Raw genomic sequence first — 17,335 nt, 5'->3', positions numbered from 1 at the left:
CCAGGCTTCCCAGCAGCCTTGGCGGGTCCCACCACTTGCATACATCTCTCCCGCCCGGGACCCTGGAGATCCTCCAGGCCCAGCTGACTTCTGTACCTCCCTAGCCCTCTTCAGTGCCTCTCTGGCTCCAGCTCCTGGAAACCTACCCTTTCTCCCAGGGTGGCCAGCCCTCCAGACCCAGGAGGACCTTGCCTTCCGAGACTATCAGAGTCAAACTGCCATTTGCCCAGGGAAGGGCAGTGACCTTTTCAGGGCATCCTAGCAAGTCGAAAGTGGAGCCCTGGGCTTCTGACCCCAGGACCATCCAACCACCCAGGTCTCCAAGCCAGAAGGTAGCCCTGCTGCCCAGCTCCTCTAGAGCCCCTCTTCTCAGTGACCCCATGACAGAGCCAGCCTTGGTCTGGATGACTCCAGAACTCATCTCAGGACCTCAGCCCACCTCCTACCTGATTTCCCTTCCCTTCCCCTCCCTATGACCCACACCCATGACCCAGTGACCCAACTACCGAATCGGCCTGCTTCTGATCAGTCAGTGAGTCTTGTCCTCTGCTTCGTTCTGATTCCTCAGGCTCCTTTGATTGGAACTGGAGATAAGAAGGAACATAGCTTCGATTAGGGTATTTCCCTTCCCAGGTTCTATCCATCTATCCAACTTCTTATCCATCCATTCATCATCCATCCATCTAACGTCCATCTAGAATCCAACATCAATTGGTCCATATATCCATCCACCATCTAAAATCTACCCTACATCATCTACCTACTCATCTATCCAACATCTATTATCCCAATATATCCATCCTCAATTAACTCATCATCTATTCATCCATCCTATATCCATGTATCCTTCCTTAATCCATCCAACATCCATCTACCCATCCTGCCAACATTCATTCACCATCCATCATGCATATTCTACAACATTTACCCATCCATGCTATATCTATCCAGCACCCATCATCTGTTCCATTTATCACCCATCCATCCATCCACCCACCCATCTGTCATCCATCTGACATCTCTTTCTCATTTGTCCAGCACATATCATTTATCCATTACCCTTTCACACATCTGTCATCTATCATTCATTCATCATCTACCCACTGACCTACCCACCCCCAATCTGTTTCTTGTAGGCCCTCAAGCATCCATATATTCATGGTCAACCAGCCACTGAGCTGAGCTCCTCCTTTGTGTCAGGCCCTGGGCTAGGGGCTGGGGGTATGGAGATAAAGTAGGTGCAGCTCCTGCCCTCAAGGAGCTCATGTTTTTTAAGGAAAAATGGCAACAACTGAGCATGACCCGATGAAGAGTAGCAGAACTACCAAGCCCAGAAAGGAAACATCACCAGCCCAGGGGTGGGGTGAGTATTCAGGAAAAGCATCTCAGACAGAGCACCTATCTGAGACTTGAACAAGGAACATACACGTACATACACACAATGGAATATTACTCGGCCATTAAAAAAGAATGAAATAACGCCACTTACAGCAACGTGGATAGAGCTAGTCATTATCATGCTAGGCAAAGTAGGTCAGAAAGAGAAAGACAGATAATACATGATATCGTTTATATGTGGAATCTAAAGTATGACACAAGTGAACATATCTGCAAAACAAACAGACTCACAGGCATGATTTGTGGTTGCCAAGGGGAGAGGGAGGTGGGGAGGGAAGGATTGGGAGTTTGGAATTAGCAGATGCAAGTTATTATATATAGAATAAACAACAAAGTCCTACTGTATAACACAAAAAAACTGTATTGAATATCTTTTCATAAGCCAGAATGGAAAAGAATATGAATATATATATATATAGGGAGGGCTTCCCTGGTGGCTCAATGGTAAAGAATCTGCTGCCAACACAGGAGACATGGATTCGATCCCTGATCTAGGAAGATCCCACATGCTGCAGACCAACTAAGCCCGTGCACCACAACTGCTGGGCTTGTGCTCTAGAGCCCAGGAGCCACAACTTCTGAGCCCACACGCTGAAACTACTGAAGCCCACACGTCCTGGAGCCCGTGTTCCACAAGAGACGCCACCGCGATGAGAAGCCTGCACCCTGCAACTAGGGACTAGGCCCCACTCGCTGCAACTAGAGGCAAGTCCGTGCAGCAGCGAAGCCTCAGCACAGCCAAAAAAAATGAAAGAAAAATGATTTTTTAAGTGAGTTGTTTTTTAAAAAGAGTATAACTATGTCACTTTGTTGTACAGTAGAAATTAACACAACACTGTAAAACAGCTATAAAAAACCAAACAAGCAACCTTGGGCTTTGGAGTCAATACTTTGGTCCCATTTCTCTCGCCTTATACATGAGCTTCCCTGGTGGTTCAGACAATGAAGAATCCACCTGCAGTGCGGGAGACCTGGGTTCAATCCCTGGGTCGGGAAGATCCCCTGGAGGAGGGCATGGCAACCCACTCCGGTATTCTTGCCTGGAGAATCCACATGGACAGGGGAGTCTGGCAGGCTACAGTCCATGGAGTCACAAAGAGTCGAACACAACTGAGCAACTAAGCACATATATGTGTGACCCACGGCAAATGCTGAATGCGTCTGGGCACTGTATCTATCTGAGGCACGCATGGCAAAGTGTGTAAAGCCCCCAGCCCAGGTCCTGACACACCGTGAACCCTCCCCTGTCGTCCATGGAGGAGGCAGCATGGGGCTGCACATCATGGAGATGAGGAGAGTTTGGATAAAGGAGCAGGAACCTCCACATTGCCCCAGTGGTGCCTGTCGGGGGAGCAGTTGGTCCCACACTACTGAAGACCAGGACCAAGAGAAGCTGGGTGTTAAAATATGCTGCATCCCTGGTGAGCTGAGGCCAGGTTGCAGGGTTCTGGTCTCTAGGACCCTTCCCATCTTCAAATAAACGCTCGGGGCAGCACTGACTCTGTGACCCTGCCCCTGGGCCAAAGAGATAAGGCAGGGACTTGGTGGGCATCTACTATGTGCCAGGCACTGGGCCTGCTTTCCATACAGGCCCCCATTGAAGCAGCTGTCTCAGCAGTGAGCTCAGACCAATAAGCATTTATACAACTCCTTCCCTGTGCCTGAGAGGCGCTGCAGGGGCCAGAGAGGGGTAAGTGAAGCCGTCCTGGATTTTAAGGAACTTGGAATACTGCCGTGGGGAGGGGACGTGACCACATTGGGTGCAGTCCCAGACAGGGCCAGGTAGAGGCCACCAGAAAGCAACACAAACCAAGTATCGTAGGGCCAGAAGGGGAGAAGGCCCTGGTCAGTGCATCTTGTGGGAGGCCTCAGGGTGATCTGCACAGAGCAGACCTGCGGTCCACCCCCACCCTAAGCCCTACTAGCTGTGTGATCTAAGCCACTCAGTGGCTTAACCTCTCTGTGTCTCAGACTCCCTATCTGTAAATATTGCCTTTCTCATCAGACTGCCGCGGAGAGTAAATGAGGAAAATACCATAAAACATTCAGATCAAGATTTAGCACCTAGTAAATGCTCAAAGAAAGGGCTGGGTATTATCACTGCAGTTTGGTGGTAGGGACAGGTTTTGGTCAGGAGGGAGACGGTGTGCAGGAGCTGAGGGGTGACCGTTCGGGAGACTTGTGTCAGGTGGGGCTGACTTTCAGGCTGTCCCTTGGAAATGAGACTGACTTACCTCCCGCTGTGGCAAGCTGGGGTCCTCTGCAGGGCTCCTGCTCCCCAACTGGCTCGTCTCCTCCAGACCAGTCGTAGCTGAGGACTCTGGTCCGCTTGTCACTTTGGTCTTTGGCCACTGGGTGGAGATGCTGGTGGGGCTGGACGGCTGAGCGGAGCTCTGGGGCCACTGCCCGGGGTCATATCCATTGACTAGGGCAGCCCCTGCTCCTCCTTCAGGCTGGCTGTGTTGGTCTTGCTCCAGCTCCTGGGTACCCTTAGTGCCTGGGGAAGCCTGGCCAGGGCCAACCCAGTGTCCCGCTGGGTCCTTGTGGAGCAACTGGGCCTGCAGGAGCTCCAGGAGGCCCTCCCAGTCCAGCCGTGGAAGATGGGAGGTGAGTGTTGGCTCCTCCGAGCGACTCCACGTCCCCTCCCTGGGTACCCCGAGAAGGCTCACCAGGTCCCTCCAGTCAAACTCAGGTCGCCTCTCGGAGCCGTGCAAGTGTGGGCAGGCTCCCTCGGTGCCCCTGCCCATGGCTGGTAATGTCTCAGGCCTCTGGGATTTCGAGAACTCCCCTGGGCCTGCCCTGGAGTTCTCCGGGGGGGTCACAGGCTGGTGAGGACTGGACAGCTCCTGTAGGCTGCCCCAGCCCCTGTCCAGGGGCTCCTCCCAGGTCTCTGACTGCCACCTGTGGCCAGAGAGGCCACCCAGCAGGCTCCAGCTCTCAGACTCCCTGGGAAGGCCCCTCCACATTGCCTCTGGGGCTCTGGCAGCCCCCCGGCTGGACTCCCCGAGTCCTTGCCAGCCTCCCAGGCCTGGGCCCTCCTCCTGGCTGCGCCAGCCTCTCTCCAGGCATCTGTGCGGGCCCTGGGATCCTGGTGGCTCCTCCTGACTCCGCCACCCTCCCAGGGGCTGTCTTGGGCCCACCCGGCCACGTTCCAGGGGTCTCTGTGTCCGCTGTTCCCTCTCAGGAGTTCTGGCTGACATCCTCAGGGGAGGCGAGGACCCCTGGAGCCACCGGTCCCCCTCAGGCCGCCTCTCGGGGCTCCTGGGATGAGGGGCTTCTGTGCGGCTACGTCGGGCTGGTTCTGCCTGCTTCGCAGGGGACTTGGTTACCTGAGGATGAGGTGAAGGGGTGGGTGAGGCTCCAGGCCCCTGGCTGGGTGGGGTCTGTCTAGGAGGACAGGCAGCTGGGGTCCCAGCCAGGCCTCAGGGGAGTTGCAAGCTCTCTCTTCACAGCAGGCTGGATTAAAGCAGGTCAGAGAGTACCTAGGGCCCCTGAAATCCCTTCCTGAGGGTGTCAGCCCTTCCCTCTCACCCACCTTCCTCACTTCCAAAAAGAAGAGCTGCTCACTTTCCAGTTTCCCCCACCACCCCTCCACACAAGATACTGATTCCAACCTGGGCTCTCCAGGGCCAGAATCTGCACCACCAACACCCCATCCCCTGGGTGGGCCTTGCCACCTAAGAGCTACTTTAAACACGCAAATCCCCACCCTGGAAGAGACAGCCTGTAGAGCTGGACTGACCCATGGGAAGTTTCCCTGAAAACTTCCCAACTTGGTAGATGCCTAATGAAGGAAGAGGGCAGAGGCCATCTTCAAGATGGATGAACTGGGGTCTGCCTCATTTTTGCTGACTCTTTGGGAGAGAGAGGAGCTGGACACCCATGATTGGGGCTTTGACCCTTTCATAAAGAACCTCCCTCCCAGGACCCCCGCCCAGCATCTGGGGGAGAGGAGAAGCAATGGCCCACCCCTTGGGGGTAGAGGGGCCTCCCAGCAGGCTGGCCGTGCTCACCTCCCTGCTGAGGCCAGGGCTGGACTGTCTTCGGAGAAGTTGGCTCTGACCTTGGCTGGGCCACTGCGACCGCCCCTCGTCCTGGGCCTGGAAGGCCCCCGGTGCCTCGGACTTCCTATGAGCAAACGCAGCCGCCCCTCTGAGGGCCCTTGGGGCTGTCCCACTCCCGGTACCCCAGCTCCTCTACTCCCGCCCCCAGTGGCAGATTCAGGGACCCACTGCAAGCTAGATGAAGGGCCTGGAGTGAGGAAGGAGCCTCTCAGGGCCTCAGTTTCCCCTTCTGCAAAATGGGGATAGTAGTCCACCTGCCTCACGGGGCTGTTGTGAAGATGAAGTGAGAAAAGGGGTGAGCAAAAGTAGGGGGCTCCACCTTGGCCTAGACCACCTCCTGTCTCACTCAGTGCTTCCTTTCTGGCCACTACCCCATGAGTGGCCCACAGCTCACCCACATAGTCTCAACTGGTCCTTGTGGGAATTAAGATTTATTCAGCACCTACTGTGCCAAGCACTGCGCACACATGATCTTAATGGCAAACATTTATGGAGCACTTCCTGGGTGCCAGGCACTTGTGCTATCTGACCTCATCTCCCGCAAGCCATGAGGTGGCGATCAGAGATGCATAATGTCATATGCCGCCATATCCTATTCTTTTTGCCTTCTTCCTGCCCATATGGTAAATTTTGGACTTCTGAGGCCCACCTGTTTTCCCCCTACTACTAACAGGTTTGCAGCCATCCTAGCTGTCAGTAAAAGTGCTCTTAGCAAAATCAGAAGAATGAAATATCCCCTCTGCTCCACAACTCCAGAAAGGCCAACATAAAACCATTCATGCAAATGTCATTTCTAAGACACCCAGACTCTAGGCATTGTCGCCACATCCAACAAAGATAACCCCTAAGTCCCTGGTTTCAGCTAGTTGTCGTGCTTAATAATTGGTAGCCATGGCTATTAACATTTAACGTGACGTCTCTGTTGGAGTGTAGGAACACTGAACAGAATCTGGGCGCATCTCTCCCCTCCCATATATAAGACCTAACCACTCCACTTGACATTTAGGATATTTATTGCAAGAGGGTTTGAGAGTCAGACTTCATTTAAATTGACAAATGAAACTGTCTCTGGTGGCTAAACCACACCAGAAGGAGCCTGGGAAAGATGACCAGGTGCTGACCTTGACCAAGCCAGCAAAACAGGAAGAGGAATCTCTGCTCAGGTCTGAGCAAGGACCTGTGCTCTGCAGTCTTCCTCTAGCTTGGAGACTAGGCTGAAACTAGAGGTTTGGAGAATAAAACAATTATGGGTTTGGGCTTTGTTCTTGTGTTATGGCTTTTGTCAATGTCATTAGAATCAGATCCATAAACTAATTTGCTGTTTTAGCACTTCTTGGCATGTGACTCACAGGGAACTGAAGTTCCCCACTCTGGAGTATTTCTGAGTTTGAAGGCTGCCTAATCAGGTTTGATTTTTAATCCAATTTGAAGCGAGACAGTTTCCTTGCTCTGTGAGATCTGAACCTTAGAGTGAGTTTCTCTTAGAACCAGGAGCCTCTGTGGAGTAAAAACCCCAACGCTGAGTAGGTGGGGAGAATGGCAGCAAAGACCCTGTGCGGCTGGTGAGGAAAATGTGTGTTCTGTCCCGAGTGAGGGCATTTTCCATATAAACTTCAGTGTGTTAAATGAGTATTCCTTCTGAGATGTTCCCCCTATGCGGGATGGAGAGACCAAGAAGATTCTGAGCCTTCAACCGAGACCCAGCCTTTCTGATGCTGAAGCAACAGTGTCTCCTTGGGCTACCTGTTCCTGAGGGTTGGTGTGGCTGCACCGAAGGCGACAAAGGAAATACATTTCCTTTGAAAGCTTGGATGGGCTCTTCCACTTGCAGAGTGCATTAAAGGACAACAGCTGTCAAGTCTAGCAAATTCTGTGAAGGCTCTGTTTTGAATTTAAGAGACTAGGAAATGCTTATATGATTCTAAGACAAGAGATTCCACATTGGAAAGCAACTATACTTCAATTAAAAAAAAAAAAAAGATTCCAAAGGCATTAAGAGGGTAGAAAATGAAGATGTCAAGCCAAAATTCCTAATGCTTTAATGTCATAACCCTTTAAGGAAAAATTTCCAGGCTCAATGAGAATGATGCTTAGAGTAGATGCTGGATAAATATGTTGAATGAATAAATGGGAGAAAAGAAAAGTATCGCTTTATAGCCACCCATTCATGAATTTCAGCCTGCCATTTACGGATACTTAAATAGGTTTTCAAATTTTATCTTCAGAGGACAAATGGTTTCCTACTTGGAAAAAATACCATACAAGAGGGAAAATGTTAATTACTCAGTAGAGTTGTAAAACCTTGGTTAAAAGGTAAATAATCTACTTTACCAAAACATATATGTTAAATATACAACTTTTATATATCAATCACACCTCAATAAAGCTTTTAAAAAAGATAATCTACTTCAAAGGGAGCAAAATAAAATGAAGAATCTGTGTAAAAACAATTAAATGGTTAATCAAACTATAAACATATTCCAGACTTCTGCAACAAATCTTTTATCTCTCTAAAAGTTATCACAGTAGGAAAAAAAGAAAATTCAATTTTGGTTTAAAGACCCTGCTGAGTTACCAGATAAAGTCAAACGTATGCAAATTGACATTAGACCAAAAAGAATTACGGAACCTCCCTGGTGGTCCAGTGGTTAGGACTCTACCCTTCCAATGCAGGGGACTGGGTTTGATCCCTGGTGGGGGAACTAAGATCCCATATGCCATAAGGCATGGCCAAATGATCAAAAAAATAAATAATCTTTTTAAAAGAGAGTCATAATAAAAGGTCAAAGACAGAGGGGGTTTGCAAGGCAGTGAGACTACTCTGTAATATTCTGATGGTAGACACATATCATTAAACATTTGTCTAAACTCAGAATGTGCATCATCAGAGTAAACCCTGCTGTGAACTATGGACTCTGGGTGATAATGCGTCAGTGTAAGCCTATGGCTCGTAACCAATGGACCACCCCGGTGGGGGATGTTGATAGTAGAGGCAGCTGTGCACCTGTGGGAACGGTGTCTACACAGGAGATCTCTGTACTTTCCACTCAATTTTGTTGTGACCCTTAAAACTTCTCTAGAAAAAAAAAAAACTAACTAAGAAAACGTGTATTGTACACTGAGGCCGGAGCCCACAAAGGTTGTCACCTGGGTAGTAAATGGATAAAACTTTATGGGAAAGGAAATCTGAAGAAGAGATAAGATTTTTCATGCAGATTCAAATCTAAGAGAAAATGTTGTCTAAGGGACAACAAAGAGAGGAATTGTGGATGCAAAATATTACCGGCTCCTTACAGTGATAGAAATGTTCTATAATTAGGTTGTGCTGATGGTTGTACAACTTTGTCTCGGTAAATACACTGTAATTTATTGACTTCTACACTGAAAGTTTCGAGACTTTCAGACCTATATGTTTTTGGTTCTCTTGACCCTAACTGGGGTTGGGTCCCTAACTAATTAATTCCAGACCCTGACCCTTAAAGACTATGAGGCTGGAACTGCTGATGAAAATCTCAGCCGGATCTGGAGGAAATGTTTCTCCTCCCTGAGGTTGTGGAAAAGCAGATGCTCTGCTGGGTCTTAAACGCCTGTGTAAATGAAGCCAATGACCAAGGAGATTCGTGTGATGCCTGGACTTCAGGTGCTGTCACCGTGTCCCAGAAAAGGAACATTGAACTTCCAAAAAGTCTGCCATCCTGTGGGTTCTCTTATTTAAGATATATGGCTCTGGCTATATTTTTTTAATAAATTTATTTTTATGTATTTATTTGGCTGTGCCAAGTCGTGGCTGCGGCATGAGAACTCTTAGTTGCAGCATGTGGAATTGATTCCCTGACCAGGGATCAAACCCAGGCCCCCTGCATTGGGAGCACAGAGTCTTAGCCACTGGACCACCAGGGAAGTCTCCTGGCCATACTTTTAAATTGACATCTCTGTTTTCTGAAATGTATGGGACCCATGAGTTTTGTTTGTCAAGGCAGGAAAAAAAAAAAAAAAAACATGGACTCTTTTCTTCCCCCCTCACACAAGGTGGGAAAAAAAATAAAATAAACCTGTGACTCTCCAACGAAGAGTTTGACCTCATTTAAATTAATGTATTAAAGTCCCAGTTTTACAGATGAGGAAACTGAGGCTCAAGTAGGTTAAATCACTTTGCTGCATCACATAGGTTGGGGAATGGCTGTGACCCAGGATTTGAACCCAGCCTGCCTGACCCTGGTCTTTGCTCTTAACTACTAGGCTATGCGTATTATCATTTAATTGTCAAAAACAACTCTAGCACGTGGAAACAGAGAGGTGGAGTGCCTTGCCCAAGGTCACACAGCCAGTAAGTGGCAGGCAGGGGATCTAAACCCTTTCCTCATCTGGAACCTAAGCCTGCGGACTTTCCACCTGGCCTGTTGCCAAGCCTCCTCCCCAGCCCACCTGGCCGCCCCCGCCCTGGGCTCACCTGCGCTCTTGCCCGAAGAGGCGCTCCACCTCTGCGCGGCCAGGGCTGCGGGTGCGGCCCCCGTTGCTGCCCTGGGGCCCCGGCTCCCTCTGCGCCAGCCTCCTGGCGGGGGGCAGATCAGCCAGCACGGTGTACTCCTCCCTCTCCAAGTTGTGCCTGATCTCCCCTGGGGGTGCCGAGCCCCAGGAGCCCCCCGAGCTGCCTGGAGGAGGTGAGGGTGCCAGGAATGCTAGGTCACTGGGCGGGTGGCGGGGTGGGGAGGAGGCGCGAGGGGCATCCCGGTGCCCGATGCACACCTGAGGGGGCAGCACTGGGGAGCCACGCAGAGAGTCGGTGGAAGGGGCCAGGCTCTCCATACTCGTCCCAGGAGGGTCCTGGAAGAAGAGGGAGGGCTCGGGGGGCTGGCGTGGTGGAGATGAGAAGGAGGGTGCGTCGCGGTGCCCAATGCATACCGGTGCAGGGATGGCAGGAGGCTCATGCAAAGAGTCCATGGAGGGGACCAGGCTCTCTGTGCTGGCTCTGGGGAGATCCGGGAACAAGAGGGAGGGCTCGGGGGCTTGGCGGGGCGGGGAGGAGGCCCGGGGTGCATCACGGTACCCGATACACACAGGTGGGGGGAACTGAGGAGGGTCGTGCTGCGGGGACTGGTTCTCAGCATCCGATGTGTCTGGGAGGAAGGGGAAGGGGTCAAACTGGGTGTGGCGGGGGGGTGAGGAAGCCCGGGGGGCATCCCGGTGTCCAATGCATACGGCTGGGGGCATATAGGGGGGATCATGGTGGGGTGATTCACTCTCAGATGCGTGGGGGTCTGGGAAGAAGGGGAAGGGGTCATGCTGTAAATAGCGAGGAGGTGAGGAGGCCCTAGGGGCGTCCCGGTGCCCAATGCACACAGCACACGGAGGCTGGGGGGGCTCGGAAGAGATCTGGGGTGCACCACGGGGAGTGGGATGCAGAGGCGAGGAGGTCCTGGAGGCCCCATGGTGGCCTGGGTTATGGGAGGTGGCAGTGGCCCGGAATGGTGAGTTGTGCTGGGTGGGTCCAGAGGAAGACTGGGGTGAGTCCCGCTGAGCTGATCTAGCAGGAGATGAGGTCTGAGGCCGGTCGCTCTGCGTTGGCCGGAGGGCAATGGATGCCCAGGGAACCTCACTTTGCTTGGAGCGAGATGGGGAAGAGGATCGGGGGCCATCACTCTGCGTTGGCCGGAGGGGAAAGGAGGCCCATGGGATGTCTTTGTTAGTACGGTGGGGAGAGGCGTTCCGGGGGTTGTTCCGCTGAGAGGAGCGATGGGGAGAAGATGCTCTGGGATGGTCTTGTTGGGTGCAGCCCTGACAGGAGGTGCTTCCGGGGTTTCCCCGCCGTGAGGAAGAGAATTGGGGATTGTCCTGTTGGGTACAAGAGGTTTTAGGGTTGTCCCTTTGGGCAGAAGAGCTTCTAGGTGTGTTCTGTGGAACACAAGAAGGTCTGGGGTTGCCCTGCTGGGGAGTACAAGTCAGAACAGGAGCTTGAGGGTTGTCCTGTTGGGTGTAAGAGGCTCTGGAGGTGTCTTGTTGGGTGGCTCTGGGGGGAGAGGAAACCCAAGGATTATTTCGTTGGGTGGATGAGGTTCTGGGGCTGTCTCGTGGGACAACTCTTGAAGGAGAGGTTGCTCTGGGGGTGTTCCGCTGTGTGGAAGAGGTCTTGGGGGTGTCCTGTTGGGTGGATGAGGTTCTGAGGTTGTCTCGTGGGACAACTCTTGAAGGAGAGGTTGCTCTGGGGGTGTTCCGCTGTGTGGAAGAGGTCTTGGGGGCGTCCTGTGGGGTGGATGAGGTTCTGAGGTTGTCTCGTGGGACAACTCTTGAAGGAGAGGTTGCTCTGGGGGTGTTCCGCTGTGTGGAAGAGGTCTTGGGGGTGTCCTGTTGGGTGGATGAGGTTCTGAGGTTGTCTCGTGGGACAACTCTTGAAGGAGAGGTTGCTCTGGGGGTGTTCCGCTGTGTGGAAGAGGTCTTGGGGGCGTCCTGTTGGGTGGATGAGGTTCTGAGGTTGTCTCGTGGGGCAGCTCTTGAAGGAGAGGTTGCTCTGGGGGTGTTCCGCTGTGTGGAAGAGGTCTTGGGGGCATCCTGTTGGGCGGACAAAGTTCTGAGGTTGTCTCGTGGGGCAGCTCTTGAAGGAGAGGTTGCTCTGGGGGTGTCCCGCGGTGAGGAAGAGGTCTTGGGGGCATCCTGTTGGGCGGACAAAGTTCTGAGGTTGTCTCGTGGGGCAGCTCTTGAAGGAGAGGTTGCTCTGGGGGTGTCCTGCTGTGTGGAAGAGGTCTTGGGGGCATCCTGTTGAGTAGATGAGGTTCCGGCATTGTCCCGTTGGATGATTCGGTGGGGAGAGGAGGCTCGGGAGGCCCCGTGTTGTGGGGAAGCAGCCTGGACAGCATTCCTTGGGGCAGAGCGATGGAGAGAGGAAGCCTGGGAGGTGGCACTTCGAGGACCACTCTGTGGCGTCGCGGGGGAGGCCGGGGTCGGCACCGACTGGGACCGCTCCAAGGAGAAGTACCCGCTTTCTCCCCGGAGCTTGGCCCAGTGCTGTCCGGCGCTTCGGTTCCCAACTCCAGAGCCTAGAGAGAGGAGGCAGGTTCAAGGCAAGCGGAGAGGTCCAGGCGGCTCCCACAGCCTACTTTTCCTGGTCCCCTAAGATGGATGACTGGGGCAGACCCCACACCTTCTTCTTGGAGGTCCTCACACACCTCTGCCCCTAGGAGCAAGCAGACTGCAGGAGGGCTTAGGTGCCCCTCTCAGGCTGAAGTCAGGAATTTGAAATTGAAAACCAGGCGGACTTGGTCAAAGTGGGGTGGGTGGTAGAGCCAAAGGTCACATAGTGACCTTCAGAAAAGAAGCAAACTCTTCAAGAGCAGTTTTGAAAACCGCCTCTGTGAGCCCAGAGAGGAAGAGCTGAATCTCATAGCAGCTACCAACAATTTTCCATTTCTGTTCTACTTCCTGCAATTGGATTCCCAGAACTCCCTCCCTCCCTTCCAGTGAGACTCCTGTGTGATAGCTCCAGAAATTTCCTTTTGTGAACAGGCAGCAATGGCCTCACCTGAGGGGCTTGCTAGAAATGCAGACTCTCAGCACCACTACCCGCACTGGGCACATTGCATCAGAATCCACATTTTAATAAGATTCCTAGGCTATCTGCACGCACGCCACAGTTGAAGAAGCTTTGATCTAAGGGATTCGTGTAACTTCCCTCTTCAGGGAGGGACACCCTCACAACCCCCATCCCCATGAAGGGCAGCATGACAGTGGTGTCACCCTCCACCCCCTCAGTCCCTTGGTCCCCAAGCATATGGTAGCCACCAGCCCTGTGCACGTACGTCCCTGGGTTGGTGCTTCAGAAGAGAAGTAAAGGCTATTGTGGCTTCATCTTGACGGGGCCATGACTGCCTTCATTAAAGGCCATGCTTCAGAGTCCCTCTTTTCTGGGAAGTTCCCTGGTGGCCCAGTGGCTGGAATTTACTGCCTTGGCCCAGGGTTCAGTCTCTGGTGGGGGAACTGAGATCCCACAAGCTGCATGGCTTGGCCAAAGAACAAAAAAGGAATCCCTCTTCTACTTTGAAACTTCTGCCTCCTCCAAGCTCTCTGAGCTGGTATCACTGAACCCTGAGTCTCTAGTACCCTTCAGGGGACTGGAACCACACACAGAATGACAAAGTTTTCATCGTTGGGAATTCCCTGGTGGCCCAGTAGTTGGGACTTGGCATTTTCACTGCCAGGGCCCGGGTTCCGCCCTTGGTCGCGGAACTAGGATCCTGGAAGCCGGCATAGCACTGCCCCCGAGGAGAAAATTTTTTTGCCTATTGTTGCCTGATGGACTGATGTCCCGTGACATTCCAAATCTGCCAGCTTCTCTCATCTACCTCTTCCCACCTCCCCGCTCTCAGCCTCCCTCGTTTTTCACAATAGCCCTCTAACACGTACACTCTGGGCACAAGGTCATCATCTACCCAGGGAGATCCTTTCGAAAAGCAAACCTAGCTAGACCACCCCGGCTTACAAGGAGACTGAGAGCTATCTCAGAGGGGAGAAAGTTCACAAGACATGATGATTAAATGCAACGTGGGATTCTGGATCGGGTCCTGCAACAGAAAAGAGACATTTGTGGAGGAAAACGTGAATCCAAAGAAAGTCTGTAGTGGGAATTCCCTGCCGGTCCAGTGGCTAAGACTCCACACTCCCAATTCAGAGGGCCCAGGTTCAATCCCTGGTCAGGGAACTAGATCCCACGTGCTGTAGCTAAGAGTTCACACGCCTCAACTAAAAGACTCCATGTGCGGCAACTAAGACCCGGCACAACCAAATAAACACATAAACATTAAAAACAACAAAAACAGTGTAGTTTAGTTAACAGTATTGTTATCGGTGTTAATTTCTTAATTTTGATAATCGGGCTATAATTATGTAAGATGTCAACACCGGAGGAACCCGAGTGAAGACTGTAATCGAAATTCTCTGTACCATTTTTGCAACTATTCTAAAAGATTTAAAAACAAGCACACAAACCACTTTCGGGGCTCCCAACTGCACTTGGAATAAAACCCAGGCATTTCCCATGGCCAGCAAGGCTCTGCCCACCTCCGCTGGCCTCCGAGGTCCCTGTGGGCAGGGGCCTCACCTTCTCACTTACAGCTGTGTCTCCTGTGCCTAGCACACCATAAGTGAGCAGTAATGTTGCCCCACCACCTTCCAGCTCTGAGCTCTGCCTCGTCCTGGAGTCTTCCCTCCCGGTGAGCCTGGGTGCTGGCTGAGATGGAATTTCCCGCCCCTCCCAGAGGCTCACAGCTGGGTCAGCACCCCAGGCCCAGTTCCTTCCCTTTCCCCTCACCAGTGCATCCTTTGAGCCTGGCCCAACCAGGATCTGACTTCATTCCTGCAGCCCCTTTATTGAGCACACGGGGCAGACTAGGCAGATGTTCAGGGCATCTGTGTTTTGTCCCTCAGCCAGCCAGGGCTCGGCACACCCTGCTCCATCCAGTGTGTCTGCAAACTGGGAGGAGCCCTAGAGGGATGTCAAAGTGTTCCCAGCATCTCGCACCTGGCTGATTCCTCCCAGGCCGTGGCCTCCTGCTGCAATTTGGGAGCTTGCCACCAGGTAGACAGCGGTGACTGCCTTTGATCAAGCAGGTCACATAGTGAGGGTTCCCCCCCCCACCCCCCTACCCTGTGTTTAAGAGCAAGAAAGCAGATGTCTAGTACAAAATCCCACCAGGATCAGGCCATTCACACTGGGGAGGCACTTCTTTCCACACGCCCTCTCCCCAGGGCCTGAGAGGACAGGGCAGTGGGGGTGAGGTGCTGACAAGATCTGATGAATGTTTTTAAAGATGGCTCAGCTGCTGGAGGGAGAATGGACTGAAGTGGCCTGGCAAAGCCGGAGACTGAAGGAGGCTCCAGCAATAACCCCTAGTTTGATCAGGGAGCAGTGGCAGAGACGGCAAAAAGGAGACATATTTTGGAATGTGTTTTGGAGGTGCTGACCAGAACTGCTGCTGATTGCACATAAAGCGTAAGGAGGGACTTCTGTGCTGGTCCAGTGGCTAAGACTCTGAGCTCCCAATGCAGGGGGCCCGGGTTCAATCCCTGGTCAGGGAACTAGATCCCACATGCCACAACTGAAGGATCCTGTGTGCTGCAGTGAAGACTGAAGATCCTCTGTGCTGCAAGACCCACGTAGCCAAATAAATAAATAAGTTTTTAAAAAAGACCTCATGACAATTCACCTCTAAGCCATCCATGAAAAGTGTTAGTCACTCAGTCACATCCAATTCTTTGCGACCCCATGGACTTTAGCCCACCAGGCTCCTCTGTCCACGGAATTCTCCAGGCAAGAAGACTAGAGTGGGTAGCCATTCCCTTCTCCAGGGGATCTTCCCGACCCAGGGATCAAACCTGGGTCTCCTGCACTGCAAGCAGATTCTTTACTGTCTGAGCCACCAAAGAGCCCCTCCATGTGCACCTCCTGAGTGAGGACGGTCTGCTTCTGTCCTCACGCTCAGGAAGCACAGCATGGATGCAATACATACAGTCCACATTCAAACTTCCCCATATCCCAGTCATGTCTTTCATAGCTCTTTATTTTCCTATCCCGGACCCAAGCCCGGATACACATGGCGTTTCACTTCCCTGACTCTTTTATTCAAGAATAGCTCCTCAGTCCTTTTTGGTCTTTCATGAAGAATCCTGTCAGTTAGTTTGCAGAATATCCCTGTTTGGGTTTGTCTGATGTTCTGTTGGGATTAGAGGCAGGAGATAGATTCTTTTTTTTTTAGCAGCCAAACTGGGAAAAGATGCTGTGCCCTCCCCTGTGCGTCACGCAGGGGCACCCAGCCAATTTGCCCCATGCTAGGATGCCGAGCGACCACTTGGTTAAGCTGGTGTCTGCCAGATCTCCCATCCTAAGGATGCCTATTCCCTTCATAACCAATGTGTAATCTGAGGGGTGATACTTTGAGTCCATGTGAATATCCTGTTCCCCAACAACCCTTCATGCAGGAATTTAGCATCTGCTGGTGATTTGTGCCTGAACCAGTTATTACTACAGTGGCTGCGATACTCTCTTTAACTGGTTTCTCATCCTGCAGCCTCACCCTGAATCCTTTGCATCCTTGCCCTAGTGAAACTCTTTTAAGGCTCAGGACATCACTCCCCTTCTCAAAAACCTTCCATGGCTCCCTACTACTTAAAGGAGAAAGTCCAGGGACTTTTCTGGTGATCCAATGGTTAAGAATCTGCCTTTCAATGCAGGGGATGGGGGATCAATCCCTGCTCAGGCAACTGATATCCCACATGCCTTGGAGTAACTAAGCTTGCATGCCGCAACTCCTGAAGCTGCTTGCCACAACTAGAGTCCATGTGCCACAATGAAAGATCCTGCATGACAATGCAATGAAGAACCCACGTACTGCAACTAAGACCCGACACCGTCAGATAAATAAAAAAGAAAGAAAAAATAAAGAAGGACATAGAGACACTTTAAAAAAAGAGAGAAGAAGAAAGTCCAAACCCCTTGGCTGGATTCGAGGCCTGCATGGTTTGGCCCAACTATACACCCCGCTGTTTGCTGAAGCTGTGCATACCAGGATACTCCCGCGTCACACTCCTAGACTGTACTCAGCAGTTTCCTCAACTAGAGCGCCACGTCCAGAAGGCGTTCCTCTGAGTCCTTCCCCGGCTGGAATGAAGCTCTTTCTGCTCTGCCTCTGTTTCTGCAGCTGTTTCTGCTCTTCCTGTGTCCTGGGCTTCTGATCTCCTGTCTGTTTGCTTTACTGAATGATGAGCTTTCTGGGACAGAGACCATGCCTATCTCCCCCTGAACACCCAAGGTGTCTAGCATAAGGTCTTACACACAGATAGTGCTCATGTGTTTGATGTCTGAATGCTACAGGGGCCGTGGGAAGCCC

At 52.0% G+C, this 17,335-nt stretch overlaps 1 protein-coding gene across 5 annotated transcripts in view; it reads right to left on the bottom strand.

The window, feature by feature from the left end:
• TRIOBP (TRIO and F-actin binding protein) overlaps positions 1-17,335 on the bottom strand; it is a 61,018-nt gene that overhangs the window by 31,171 nt on the left and 12,512 nt on the right. For 4 of the 5 annotated variants that reach the window (XM_059886304.1, XM_024991625.2, XM_059886302.1 and 1 more), the window contains exons 7-10: positions 9,913-12,493; positions 5,412-5,526; positions 3,633-4,727; positions 507-584 (exon numbers count right to left, since the gene is read on the bottom strand). In XM_059886304.1, coding sequence (XP_059742287.1) covers positions 507-584; positions 3,633-4,727; positions 5,412-5,526; positions 9,913-12,493 — 3,869 coding nt within the window. Of the gene's footprint in view, positions 1-506; positions 585-3,632; positions 4,728-5,411; positions 5,527-9,912; positions 12,494-17,335 lie in introns of those variants that run through there. The other variant, XM_059886306.1, reaches the window with a different exon arrangement.

This window comes from Bos taurus, chromosome 5 (genome assembly GCF_002263795.3).
Source record: "Bos taurus isolate L1 Dominette 01449 registration number 42190680 breed Hereford chromosome 5, ARS-UCD2.0, whole genome shotgun sequence".
Taxonomy (NCBI): domain Eukaryota; kingdom Metazoa; phylum Chordata; class Mammalia; order Artiodactyla; family Bovidae; genus Bos; species Bos taurus.
The sequence above is the reverse complement of the archived record's forward strand: the minus strand, read 5'-3'. Positions and strand labels throughout refer to the sequence as shown.